Source organism: Pleurodeles waltl, chromosome 3_1 (assembly GCF_031143425.1).
Source record: "Pleurodeles waltl isolate 20211129_DDA chromosome 3_1, aPleWal1.hap1.20221129, whole genome shotgun sequence".
Taxonomy (NCBI): Eukaryota; Metazoa; Chordata; class Amphibia; order Caudata; family Salamandridae; genus Pleurodeles; species Pleurodeles waltl.
Genome location: NC_090440.1, coordinates 1,784,664,501 through 1,784,677,970, shown reverse-complemented (window position 1 = coordinate 1,784,677,970; position 13,470 = coordinate 1,784,664,501). Strand labels below are relative to the sequence as shown.

The window sequence follows — 13,470 nt, the reverse complement described above, 5'->3', positions numbered from 1 at the left end:
AGGGCTGCAGCATGTCTTATGCCACCCTGGAGACCTCTCACTCAGCACAGACACACTGCTTGCCAGCTTGTGTGTGCTAGTGAGGACAAAACGAGTAAGTCGACATGGCACTCCCCTCAGGGTGCCATGCCAGCCTCTCACTGCCTATGCAGTATAGGTAAGACACCCCTCTAGCAGGCCTTACAGCCCTAAGGCAGGGTGCACTATACCATAGGTGAGGGTACCAGTGCATGAGCATGGTACCCCTACAGTGTCTAAACAAAACCTTAGACATTGTAAGTGCAGGGTAGCCATAAGAGTATATGGTCTGGGAGTTTGTCAAACACGAACTCCACAGCACCATAATGGCTACACTGAAAACTGGGAAGTTTGGTATCAAACTTCTCAGCACAATAAATGCACACTGATGCCAGTGTACATTTTATTGTAAAATACACCCCAGAGGGCACCTTAGAGGTGCCCCCTGAAACTTAACCGACTATCTGTGTAGGCTGACTAGTTTTAGCAGCCTGCCACAAACCGAGACATGTTGCTGGCCCCATGGGGAGAGTGCCTTTGTCACTCTGAGGCCAGTAACAAAGCCTGCACTGGGTGGAGATGCTAACACCTCCCCCAGGCAGGAATTGTCACACCTGGCGGTGAGCCTCAAAGGCTCACCTCCTTTGTGCCAACCCAGCAGGACACTCCAGCTAGTGGAGTTGCCCGCCCCCTCCGGCCAGGCCCCACTTTTGGCGGCAAGGCCGGAGAAAATAATGAGAAAAACAAGGAGGAGTCACTGGCCAGTCAGGACAGCCCCTAAGGTGTCCTGAGCTGAGGTGACTCTAACTTTTAGAAATCCTCCATCTTGCAGATGGAGGATTCCCCCAATAGGGTTAGGATTGTGACCCCCTCCCCTTGGGAGGAGGCACAAAGAGGGTGTACCCACCCTCAGGGCTAGTAGCCATTGGCTACTAACCCCCCAGACCTAAACACGCCCTTAAATTTAGTATTTAAGGGCTACCCTGAACCCTAGAAAATTAGATTCCTGAAACTACAAGAAGAAGGACTGCCTAGCTGAAAACCCCTGCAGCGGAAGACCAGAAGACGACAACTGCCTTGGCTCCAGAAACTCACCGGCCTGTCTCCTGCCTTCCAAAGATCCTGCTCCAGCGACGCCTTCCAAAGGGACCAGCGACCTCGACATCCTCTGAGGACTGCCCCTGCTTCGAAAAGACAAGAAACTCCCGAGGACAGCGGACCTGCTCCAAGAAAAGCTGCAACTTTGTTTCCAGCAGCTTTAAAGAACCCTGCAAGCTCCCCGCAAGAAGCGTGAGACTTGCAACACTGCACCCGGCGACCCCGACTCGGCTGGTGGCGATCCAACACCTCAGGAGGGACCCCAGGACTACTCGAAGACTCAGTACAAAAACCTGTCCCCCCTGAGCCCCCACAGCGCCGCCTGCAGAGGGAATCCCGAGGCTTCCCCTGACCGCGACTCTTTGAACCTAAAGTCCCGACGCCTGGGAGAGACCCTGCACCCGCAGCCCCCAGGACCTTAAGGACCGGACTTTCACTGGAGAAGTGACCCCCAGGAGTCCCTCTCCCTTGCCCAAGTGGAGGTTTCCCCGAGGAATCCCCCCCTTGCCTGCCTGTAGCGCTGAAGAGATCCCGAGATCTCTCATAGACTAACATTGAAAACCCGACGCTTGTTTCTACACTGCACCCGGCCGCCCCCGCGCTGCTGAGGGTGAAATTTCTGTGTGGACTTGTGTCCCCCCCGGTGCCCTACAAAACCCCCCTGGTCTGCCCTCCGAAGACGCGGGTACTTACCTGCAAGCAGACCGGAACCGGGGCACCCCCTTCTCTCCATTCTAGCCTATGTGTTTTGGGCACCACTTTGAACTCTGCACCTGACCGGCCCTGAGCTGCTGGTGTGGTGACTTTGGGGTTGCTCTGAACCCCCAACGGTGGGCTACCTTGGACCAAGAACTGAACCCTGTAAGTGTCTTACTTACCTGGTAAAACTAACAAATACTTACCTCCCCTAGGAACTGTGAAAATTGCACTAAGTGTCCACTTTTAAAACAGCTATTTGTGAATAACTTGAAAAGTATACATGCAATTTTTATGATTTGAAGTTCCTAAAGTACTTACCTGCAATACCTTTCGAATGAGCTATTACATGTAGAATTTGAACCTGTGGTTCTTAAAATAAACTAAGAAAAGATATTTTTCTATATAAAAACCTATTGGCTGGATTTGTCTCTGAGTGTGTGTACCTCACTTATTGTCTAGGTGTATGTACAACAAATGCTTAACACTACTCCTTGGATAAGCCTACTGCTCGACCACACTACCACAAAATAGAGCATTAGTATTATCTATTTTTACCACTATTTTACCTCTAAGGGGAACCCTTGGACTCTGTGCATGCTATTCCTTACTTTGAAATAGCACATACAGAGCCAACTTCCTACAGAGGATTTCTAAAAGTCAGAGTCACCTCAGTTCAGGACACCTTAGGGGCTGTCCTGACTGGTCAGTGACTCCTCCTTGTTGCTTTCTTTGTTCCCTCCAGCCTTGCCGCCAAAAGTGGGGGCCGTGGCCGGAGGGGGCGGGCAACTCCACTAAGCTGGAGTGCCCTGCTGGGCTGTGACAAAGGGGTGAGCCTTTGAGGCTCACCGCCAGGTGTTACAGCTCCTGCCTGGGGGAGGTGTTAGCATCTCCACCCAGTGCAGGCTTTGTTACTGGCCTCAGAGTGACAAAGGCACTCTCCCCATGGGGCCAGCAACATGTCTCTAGTGTGGCAGGCTGCTGGAACTAGTCAGCCTACACAGACAGTCGGTTAAGTTTCAGGGGGCACCTCTAAGGTGCCCTCTGGGGTGTATTTTACAATAAAATGTACACTGGCATCAGTGTGCATTTATTGTGCTGAGAAGTTTGATACCAAACTTCCCAGTTTTCAGTGTAGCCATTATGGTGCTGTGGAGTTCGTGTTTGACAGACTCCCAGACCATATACTCTTATGGCTACCCTGCACTTACAATGTCTAAGGTTTTGTTTAGACACTGTAGGGGTACCATGCTCATGCACTGGTACCCTCACCTATGGTATAGTGCACCCTGCCTTAGGGCTGTAAGGCCTGCTAGAGGGGTGTCTTACCTATACTGCATAGGCAGTGAGAGGCTGGCATGGCACCCTGAGGGGAGTGCCATGTCGACTTACTCGTTTTGTCCTCACTAGCACACACAAGCTGGCAAGCAGTGTGTCTGTGCTGAGTGAGAGGTCTCTAGGGTGGCATAAGACATGCTGCAGCCCTTAGAGACCTTCCTTGGCAACAGGGCCCTTGGTACTAGAAGTACCAGTTACAAGGGACTTATCTGGATGCCAGGGTCTGCCAATTGTGGATACAAAAGTACAGGTTAGGGAAAGAACACTGGTGCTGGGGCCTGGTTAGCAGGCCTCAGCACACTTTCAATTGTAAACATAGCATCAGCAAAGGCAAAAAGTCAGGGGGCAACCATGCCAAGGAGGCATTTCCTTACAACAACCAACTCAGGGAGGACCCTCCGGCGACTCTACGACTGTGAGTAACCAAAGTTGTCCCCCCTGAGCCCCCACAGCGACGCCTGCAGAGGGAATCCCCAGGCTCCCCCTGACCGCGACTGTCTGAACTCCATTTCCCGACGCCTGGAAAAGACCCTGCACCCGCAGCCCCCAGCGCCTAAAGAAACAGAACTTCTGTGCAGGAGTGACCCCCAGGAGGCCCTCTCCCTTGTCCAGGTGGTGGCTACCCCGAGGAGCCCCCCCCTTGCCTGCCTGCGACGCTGAAGAGATCCCTTGATCTCTCATTGACTTCCATTGAAAACCCGACGCGTGTTTGCACACTGCACCCGGCCGCCCCCGCGCTGCTGAGGGTGTACTTTTTGTGCTGACTTGTGTCCCCCCCGGTGCACTACAAAACCCCCCTGGTCTGCCCTCCGAAGACGTGGGTACTTACCTGCTGGCAGACTGGAACCGGGGCACCCCCTTCTCTCCATTGAAGCCTATGTGTTTTGGGGCACCTCTTTGACCTCTGCACCTGACCGGCCCTGAGCTGCTGGTGTGGTGACTTTGGGGTTGCTCTGAACCCCCAACGGTGGGCTACCTTGGACCAAGAACTGAAACCTGTAAGTGACTTACTTACCTGTGAAACCTAACAATACTTTACCTCCCCCAGGAACTGTGAAAATTGCACTGTGTCCACTTTTAAAACCGCTTATTGTGTTTTATGTAAAAAGTATACATGCTAATGTAATGATTCAAAGTTCCTAAAGTACTTACCTGCAATACCTTTCAAATGAGATATTACATGTAGAATTTGAACCTGTGGTTCTTAAAATAAATTAAGAAAATATATTTTTCTATAACAAAACCTATTGGCTGGATTTGTCTCTGAGTGTGTGTTCCTCATTTATTGTCTATGTGTATGTACAACAAATGCTTAACACTACTCCTTTGATAAGCCTACGGCTCGACCACACTACCACAAAATAGAGCATTAGTATTATCTCTTTTTGCCACTATCTTACCTCTAAGGGGAACCCTTGGACTCTGTGCATACTATTCCTTACTTTGAAATAGTGCATACAGAGCCAACTTCCTACAAAAGGTATTGCAGGTAAGTACTTTAGGAACTTTGAATCATTACATTAGCATGTATACTTTTTACATAAAACACAATAAGCGGTTTTAAAAGTGGACACAGTGCAATTTTCACAGTTCCTGGGGGAGGTAAAGTATTGTTAGGTTTCACAGGTAAGTAAGTCACTTACAGGTTTCAGTTCTTGGTCCAAGGTAGCCCACCGTTGGGGGTTCAGAGCAACCCCAAAGTCACCACACCAGCAGCTCAGGGCCGGTCAGGTGCAGAGGTCAAAGAGGTGCCCAAACCACATAGGCTTCAATGGATAGAAGGGGGTGCCCCGGTTCCAGTCTGCCAGCAGGTAAGTACCCACGTCTTCGGAGGGCAGACCAGGGGGGTTTTGTAGTGCACCGGGGGGGGGACACAAGTCAGCACAAAAAGTACACCCTCAGCAGCGCGGGGGCGGCCGGGTGCAGTGTGCAAACACGCGTCGGGTTTACAATGGTTTTCAATGAGAGACCAAGGGATCTCTTCAGCGTTGCAGGCAGGCAAGGGGGGGGGGCTCCTCGGGGTAGCCACCACCTGGGCAAGGGAGAGGGCCTCCTGGGGGTCACTCCTGCACAGGAGTTCCGTTCCTTCAGGTGCTGGGGGCTGCGGGTGCAGGGTCTTTTCCAGCCGTCGGGAAATAGAGTTCAGGCAGTCGCGGTCAGGGGGGAGCCTCGGGATTCCCTCTGCAGGCGTCGCTGTGGGGGCTCAGGGGGGACAACTTTGGTTACTCACAGTCTTGGAGTCGCCGGAGGGTCCTCCCTGAAGTGTTGGTTCTCCACCAGTCGAGTCGGGGTCGCCGGGTGCAGTGTTGCAAGTCTCACGCTTCTTGCGGGGAGTTGCAGGGGTCTTTAAATCTGCTCCTTCGAAACAAAGTTGCAGTTCTTTTGGAGCAGTGCCGCTGTCCTCGGGAGTTTCTTGTCTTTCTTGAAGCAGGGCAGTCCTCTGAGGATTCAGAGGTTGCTGGTCCTTTGGAAAGCGTCGCTGAAGCAGGTTTCTTTGGAAGGCAGGAGACAGGCCGGTAGCTCTGGGGCCAAAGCAGTTGGTGTCTTTTCTTCCTCTGCAGGGGTCTTTCAGCTCAGCAGTCCTCTTCTTCTTGTAAGTTGCAGGAATCTCAAGTTTTTGGTTCAGGGAAGCCCTTAAATATTAAATTTAAGGGCGTGTTTAGGTCTGGGGGGTTAGTAGCCAATGGCTACTAGCCCTGAGGGTGAGTACACCCTCTTTGTGCCTCCTCCTAAGGGGAGGGGGTCACATCCCTAATCCTATTGGGGAATCCTCCATCTGCAAGATGGAGGATTTCTAAAAGTTAGAGTCACTTCAGCTCAGGACACCTTAGGGGCTGTCCTGACTGGTCAGTGACTCCTCCTTGTTTTTCTCATTATTTTCTCCGGCCTTGCCGCCAAAAGTGGGGGCCGTGGCCGGAGGGGGCAGGCAACTCCACTAGCTGGAGTGTCCTGCGGTGCTGGCACAAAGGGGTGAGCCTTTGAGGCTCACCGCAAGGTGTGACAGCTCCTGCCTGGGGCAGGTGTTAGCATCTCCACCCAGTGCAGGCTTTGTTACTGGCCTAAGAGTGACAAAGGCACTCTCCCCATGGGGCCAGCAACATGTCTCGGTTGTGGCAGGCTGCTGGAACCAGTCAGCCTACACAGATAGTCGGTTAAGGTTTCAGGGGGCACCTCTAAGGTGCCCTCTGGGGTGTATTTTACAATAAAATGTACACTGGCATCAGTGTGCATTTATTGTGCTGAGAAGTTTGATACCAAACTTCTCAGTTTTCAGTGTAGCCATAATGGTGCTGTGGAGTTCGTGTAAAACAGACTCCCAAGACCATATACTCTTATGGCTACCCTGCACTTACAATGTCTAAGGTATTGCTTAGACACTGTAGGGGCACAGTGCTCATGCATTGGTGCCCTCACCTATGGTAAAGTGCACCCTGCCTTAGGGCTGTAAGCCCTGCTAGAGGGGTGACTTATCTTATCTATACCTGCATAGGCAGTGAGAGGCTGGCATGGCACCCTGAGGGGAGTGCCATGTCGACTTACTCGTTTTGTTCTCACCAGCACACACAAGCTGGCAAGCAGTGTGTCTGTGCTGAGTGAGAGGTCTCCAGGGTGGCATAAGAGATGCTGCAGCCCTTAGAGACCTTCCCTGGCATCAGGGCCCTTGGTACCAGAGGTACCAGTTATAAGGGACTTACCTGGATGCCAGGGTGTGCCAATTGTGGAATCAAAAGTACAGGTTAGGGAAAGAACACTGGTGCTGGGGCCTGGTTAGCAGGCCTCAGCACACTTTCAATTCAAAACATAGCATCAGCAAAGGCAAAAAGTCAGGGGGTAACCATGCCAAGGAGGCATTTCCTTACAGCCTGGAATTGTCTCCGAGTGTGTGTTCCTCATTTATTGCCTGTGTGTGTACAACAAATGCTTAACACTACTCCTTTGATAAGCCTACTGCTCGATCACACTACCACAAAATAGAGCATTAGTATTATCTCTTTTTGCCACTATCTTACCTCTAGGGGGAACCCTTGGATTCTGTGCATACTATTCCTTACTTTGAAATAGTGTATACAGAGCCAACTTCCTACACAGTGCCAATACTAGATGGCAGGGATATGCAAAGCACGTGAGCTAAACATACTGCAAACCTACTATGACAGTAGGTAAAAGGACGAGTGCTACTGAATGTGAATTTCATCTTTCGTTATTGCCAGTAACTACCTTGACTGGGATGACGAGGCAGTAACCAGCTAGGTGTTCAAGTTATGCAATTTTATCAACAGAGCCCGTTTCTGTTGATGAACAAACAGCACAATAAAAATGTGGAATCACATTCAAGAGTTCATTGACTGCCACACATAGCAAGCAAGCACAATAACGTCCAAAAGCTCAGCAGATGTCTGGTCTGGTGGCACAACAAGCTACAATTGTGGCAACCTGCAGCCTACATGTCCCAGGGCCTTTCAAAACAGTTCATTACCAAAAAAGAGCCCAAGAACACAGGGGTTTACAGTATTTTAGAAATACCTTTCATGTACTAGTATGTTACTGCTACACATTTATTAACTTTTAAATGTCTATGCAGTCCCATCAGCATCACAAGAACTACATCAGCAACTTGCCTTTAACACAATTTTCTTCATTTCTTCATCAGGACTCTGAAACTCTCTGATCAGGATCAGCATCACTTCTCTGGTATAGTAGTTTGCATATTCTGCATCCATCAAGGGAATAAGGTAACCAATAGCTTTCAGGAAAGCAGCAAGACCCTGTATGAAAAAAACACAGTGAAGTGGCACATAAGAGCCTCCAAAGAAATGGTGTAGACCAGTTTTTTTTTCTCAAAACAGTAGGTTGCAACCGAGAATTTCTAGTGGGTCGGGAAAGTCTAAGCAATAAAGATATAATTAATCCAGTTTTTAGCTTGTCACAGTTGCTGCATTCCAAAGACAGAGGCAAAATACCGGGCTATGTCTTTTTTTAAAGTTGCTACTTATTATTTTTAACATAGGCATTGGTGTTTACAAACTCATATCACTCTGCAGTGAAATAAATAAAAGTAAAGTGACTAATGTGATAGTCTTGCTGGGGTAATGCGCGAGTGAAAGGATCTAATTCTTTTTTTTTTTTTTTAGCAGAACTAAATATAAATGCCTGTAAATGAAATGTACACATTAAGCAGTTAGGAATGCATAAATGAAGCACTTTTTATTTGCAATCCTCAAGTGTGATGGCAGCAAAGATTTTAACAGGATCAAAAGAAATCAACACACTTGTTGGTGCACAAATGATAAATATTTATTAAACCAGATTAACACAAAATTTCTGTGCAATATAGTTTTATCAGTAAAATTGTTTGTCTGTGCAAATTTAGAGGTCAGTTTTCTATTTAAATGACAGTGTGCTGCCACACAATGCTCTAGTTACATTAAAATGATTGCTCACATCAAGTCTATTAAAGCTAGGTGGGTCGTGAAAGTTTATTTTTCTAAAGAATGGGTTGTGGTTCTCAAACGTTTGGAAAACACTGGTGTAGACAGATATTTTGTCAACTTACCTTTCCTCTGTGCTGACGGATACCCTTCCACAGGGGCTTGAGAACAGAGTCAAACGATTCAATTCCATAAGGAGTAGCTGCCTCAGCTAAAGCTGCAATAGCCAAAGCACTGATTGTACGAACCTTCTGTTGTTCATCCACCAAACCTGCAGAACAAAACACATTTCCTTTGAATATTAAAGAACACTTTCCTCAGGATTAATATTTGTCCTCTTTCAAGTGACATCACAAATTAAAACAAGCATTGGCATAGGCAATAGGTCTTGCTTTTGGGACCTTATCAATATTTAGCCATGCAGCACATTAGCGTGGGTGCTACAATATCAATTGTTACTTTACATGCGACTGGTAAACAACCACACACAATCAACAACCCAAGCACTGGCACAGCCAGTCGATCTTGGCAATCCGATAAACGTGGTTACGTAGTTAAGCTGGAGCAATATAAAATAAAAGTCCGTGCCTGCAAGATAAATTAGAATTTTCACTAAACGATTAGAGAGCAGTTGCTCTTAAAAAATGTTACTTTCTCCTTAGTTATGCCAACCGAAACTTGTGTCCCCTCTGTAACGACACACCCATGAGCCTCCCTTATAGTCCTGCGGGCCTGGCCCATATACCTTCCCCTCTCTGGATATGAGGCATCTGCTGAAACACTGTACCACTCTCAGAAGCTCTGAGCATACCTTGCCACGGCGTTACAAAATAAAACCTTTTAAAACAAAAAAAAAAAGTGAGGCTTTCTTGTGGTTGTATGCACGACTTGAACCATGCAGCAGGCCGTATGCGGCAGGAGAGTGCTGTGCATGCCAGAAGCAGAAGGGTGTGTTCTTGAACTTCAAGGCAGGGGCTGTTTTTATTTTCCAAGAGAGACAGAGGTACCTTAAACCAAGTACATGTACGCCTTCCAATCAATTCCATTATTTAGCCATGGAAGCTAGGTTCTGGTTGTAGTACCACCCCAAATCACCCCCCCCCCACCAACCACCCACTTTATCCCCAAGTGACCAGGCCCTATAGCACCTTTTGTAAGCCCTTAGTAAGTTGTTCCTCTAGTACCTAGGGCCTAGGTACTGCAGAGGGTCCTTAAGAGCTGCAGCACAACTTGTGCAACTTTAAGGGGCCAAGCACCAAACTCACACAGTCTGCCATTGCAGGCTTAATGACAAGGTGGTCCTTAAAAGAGAAAACACAACATGTCACACAGCCTGTGTGCAAAGTCCCCTAAACACTGCTTTTAAAATGTTTAAGTCACCCATACAGCAGGCCGTACAGCCCTAAGACAGGGTGCATAATATTACATCTGCAATCGTATCTGCAAGAGCAGCTATGTCCCTGCTATGTCTGTCGATTCTTAGTGAACAAGGAGGCCAGTTTAAGTACAAATGCTGGACACACATTTTCCAGCTACATGATGGCTTCACTGAAAATAGGAATGTTTGGGATCAAATATCTTGTATTAATAAACCCACACCGATTCCAGAGACTGAATTATTAATGCATGCACTCAGAGGGCACCCTAGAGGTACCAACTGCTGGTAAGCTCACTGACTAGTTCTAACCATTCTGACATCAACAGACGAGAATCTGATAACCCTTAACAGCCCCTGAAATGAGTATTTAAGTGACCCCCCCCCCCCCTAGCACCAGGAAAACAGATCAAGGAGCTCAAACTGACACCACCTCCCCCCACCCGCCTCACCTCTGACCCAGCAACCAGAATTGACCTGAAGAAAGACGTGCCGCCTCAGGACACCTCTGCATCTGTCCACACCGGACCAAGGAGAAGAGGACCAAGATTGTCCCCACATCTCCCAGCCTTGTGAGACCTGAGCACACTTGCTGGCTTGGTCAGACTGGAACCCCAGTCCACGCTGCAGACTGCTTCCGCGGGCCCCCCTGCAACCGCGAGGAACTCCAGCACCAGACCAGACACCAACAAACAACTGCATCTTCATCCCACAGCCCAAGGAGAAGTGGACTGATGGTGTCCCCAGACCTGCTGGTGTGGCCTTGGATCTTGCCCCATACTATACTAAGCCCAGGAGATTGGTCCCATACGTCTCTGTACTATACCTGTATGCAGTGCTGGTTCTTCCTCCATAGGATAATGTAGGAAGTTGGCTCTGTATGTGCTATTTCAAAGTAAGGAATAGCATGCACAGAGTCCAAGGGTTCCCCTTAGAGGTAAAATAGTGGTAAAAAGAGATAATACTAATGCTCTATTTTGTGGTAGTGTGGTCGAGCAGTAGGCTTATCCAAGGAGTAGTGTTAAGCATTTGTTGTACATACACATAGACAATAAATGAGGTACACACACTCAGAGACAAATCCAGCCAATAGGTTTTTATATAGAAAAATATCTTTTCTTAGTTTATTTTAAGAACCACAGGTTCAAATTCTACATGTAATAGCTCATTCGAAAGGTATTGCAGGTAAGTACTTTAGGAACTTCAAATCATCAAAATTGCATGTATACTTTTCAAGTTATTGACAAATAGCTGTTTTAAAAGTGGACACTTAGTGCAATTTTCACAGTTCCTGGGGGAGGTAAGTTTTGGTTAGTTTTACCAGGTAAGTAGGACACTTACAGGGTTCAGTTCTTGGTCCAAGGTAGCCCACCGTTGGGGGTTCAGAGCAACCCCAAAGTCACCACACCAGCAGCTCAGGGCCGGTCAGGTGCAGAGTTCAAAGTGGTGCCCAAAACACATAGGCTAGAATGGAGAGAAGGGGGTGCCCCGGTTCCGGTCTGCTTGCAGGTAAGTACCCGCGTCTTCGGAGGGCAGACCAGGGGGGTTTTGTAGGGCACCGGGGGGGACACAAGTCCACACAGAAATTTCACCCTCAGCAGCGCGGGGGCGGCCGGGTGCAGCGTAGAAACAAGCGTCGGGTTTGTAATGTTAGTCTATGAGAGATCTCGGGATCTCTTCAGCGCTGCAGGCAGGCAAGGGGGGGATTCCTCGGGGAAACCTCCACTTGGGCAAGGGAGAGGGACTCCTGGGGGTCACTTCTCCAGTGAAAGTCCGGTCCTTCAGGTCCTGGGGGCTGCGGGTGCAGGGTCTCTCCCAGGCGTCGGGACTTTAGGTTCAAAGAGTCGCGGTCAGGGGAAGCCTCGGGATTCCCTCTGCAGGCGGCGCTGTGGGGGCTCAGGGGGGACAGGTTTTGGTACTCACAGTATCAGAGTAGTCCTGGGGTCCCTCCTGAGGTGTTGGATCGCCACCAGCCGAGTCGGGGTCGCCGGGTGCAGTGTTGCAAGTCTCACGCTTCTTGCGGGGAGCTTGCAGGGTTCTTTAAAGCTGCTGGAAACCAAGTTGCAGCTTTTCTTGGAGCAGGTCCGCTGTCCTCGGGAGTTTCTTGTCTTTTCGAAGCAGGGGCAGTCCTCAGAGGATGTCGAGGTCGCTGGTCCCTTCGGAAGGCGTCGCTGGAGCAGGATCTTTGGAAGGCAGGAGACAGGCCGGTGAGTTTCTGGAGCCAAGGCAGTTGTCGTCTTCTGGTCTTCCGCTGCAGGGGTTTTCAGCTGGGCAGTCCTTCTTCTTGTTGCAGGAATCTCATTTTCTAGGGTTCAGGGTAGCCCTTAAATACTAAATTTAAGGGCGTGTTTAGGTCTGGGGGGTTAGTAGCCAATGGCTACTAGCCCTGAGGGTGGGTACACCCTCTTTGTGCCTCCTCCCAAGGGGAGGGGGTCACAATCCTAACCCTATTGGGGGAATCCTCCATCTGCAAGATGGAGGATTTCTAAAAGTAAGAGTCACTTCAGCTCAGGACACCTTAGGGGCTGTCCTGACTGGCCAGTGACTCCTCCTTGTAGCTTTCTTTGTTCCCTCCAGCCTTGCCGCCAAAAGTGGGGGCCGTGGCCGGAGGGGGCGGGCAACTCCACTAAGCTGGAGTGCCCTGCTGGGCTGTGACAAAGGGGTGAGCCTTTGAGGCTCACCGCCAGGTGTCACAGCTCCTGCCTGGGGGAGGTGTTAGCATCTCCACCCAGTGCAGGCTTTGTTACTGGCCTCAGAGTGACAAAGGCACTCTCCCCATGGGGCCAGCAACATGTCTCTAGTGTGGCAGGCTGCTGGAACTAGTCAGCCTACACAGATAGTCGGTTAAGTTTCAGGGGGCACCTCTAAGGAGCCCTCTGGGGTGTATTTTGCAATAAAATGTACACTGGCATCAGTGTGCATTTATTGTGCTGAGAAGTTTGATACCAAACTTCCCAGTTTTCAGTGTAGCCATTATGGTGCTGTGGAGTTCGTGTTTGACAGACTCCCAGACCATATACTCTTATGGCTACCCTGCACTTACAATGTCTAAGGTTTTGTTTAGACACTGTAGGGGTACCATGCTCATGCACTGGTACCCTCACCTATGGTATAGTGCACCCTGCCTTAGGGCTGTAAGGCCTGCTAGAGGGGTGTCTTACCTATACTGCATAGGCAGTGAGAGGCTGGCATGGCACCCTGAGGGGAGTGCCATGTCGACTTACTCATTTTGTTCTCACTAGCACACACAGGCTTGTAAGCAGTGTGTCTGTGCTGAGTGAGAGGTCTCCAGGGTGGCATAAGACATGCTGCAGCCCTTAGAGACCTTCCTTGGCATCAGGGCCCTTGGTACTAGAAGTACCAGTTACAAGGGACTTATCTGAATGCCAGGGTGTGCCAATTGTGGATACAATGGTACATTTTAGGGGAAGGAACACTGGTGCTGGGGCCTGGTTAGCAGGGTCCCAGCACACTTCTCAGTCAAGTCAGCATCAGTATCAGGCAAAAAGTGGGGGG

General features: G+C 49.4%; 1 protein-coding gene across 2 annotated transcripts in view; it reads right to left on the bottom strand.

The window, feature by feature from the left end:
- Positions 1–13,470, bottom strand: part of SF3B1 (splicing factor 3b subunit 1) — a 457,301-nt gene that overhangs the window by 313,702 nt on the left and 130,129 nt on the right. For both annotated transcript variants that reach the window (XM_069225830.1, XM_069225831.1), the window contains 2 exons: positions 8,705–8,850; positions 7,770–7,916 (listed from right to left, as the gene is read on the bottom strand). In XM_069225830.1, coding sequence (XP_069081931.1) covers positions 7,770–7,916; positions 8,705–8,850 — 293 coding nt within the window. The remainder of the gene's footprint in view (positions 1–7,769; positions 7,917–8,704; positions 8,851–13,470) is intronic.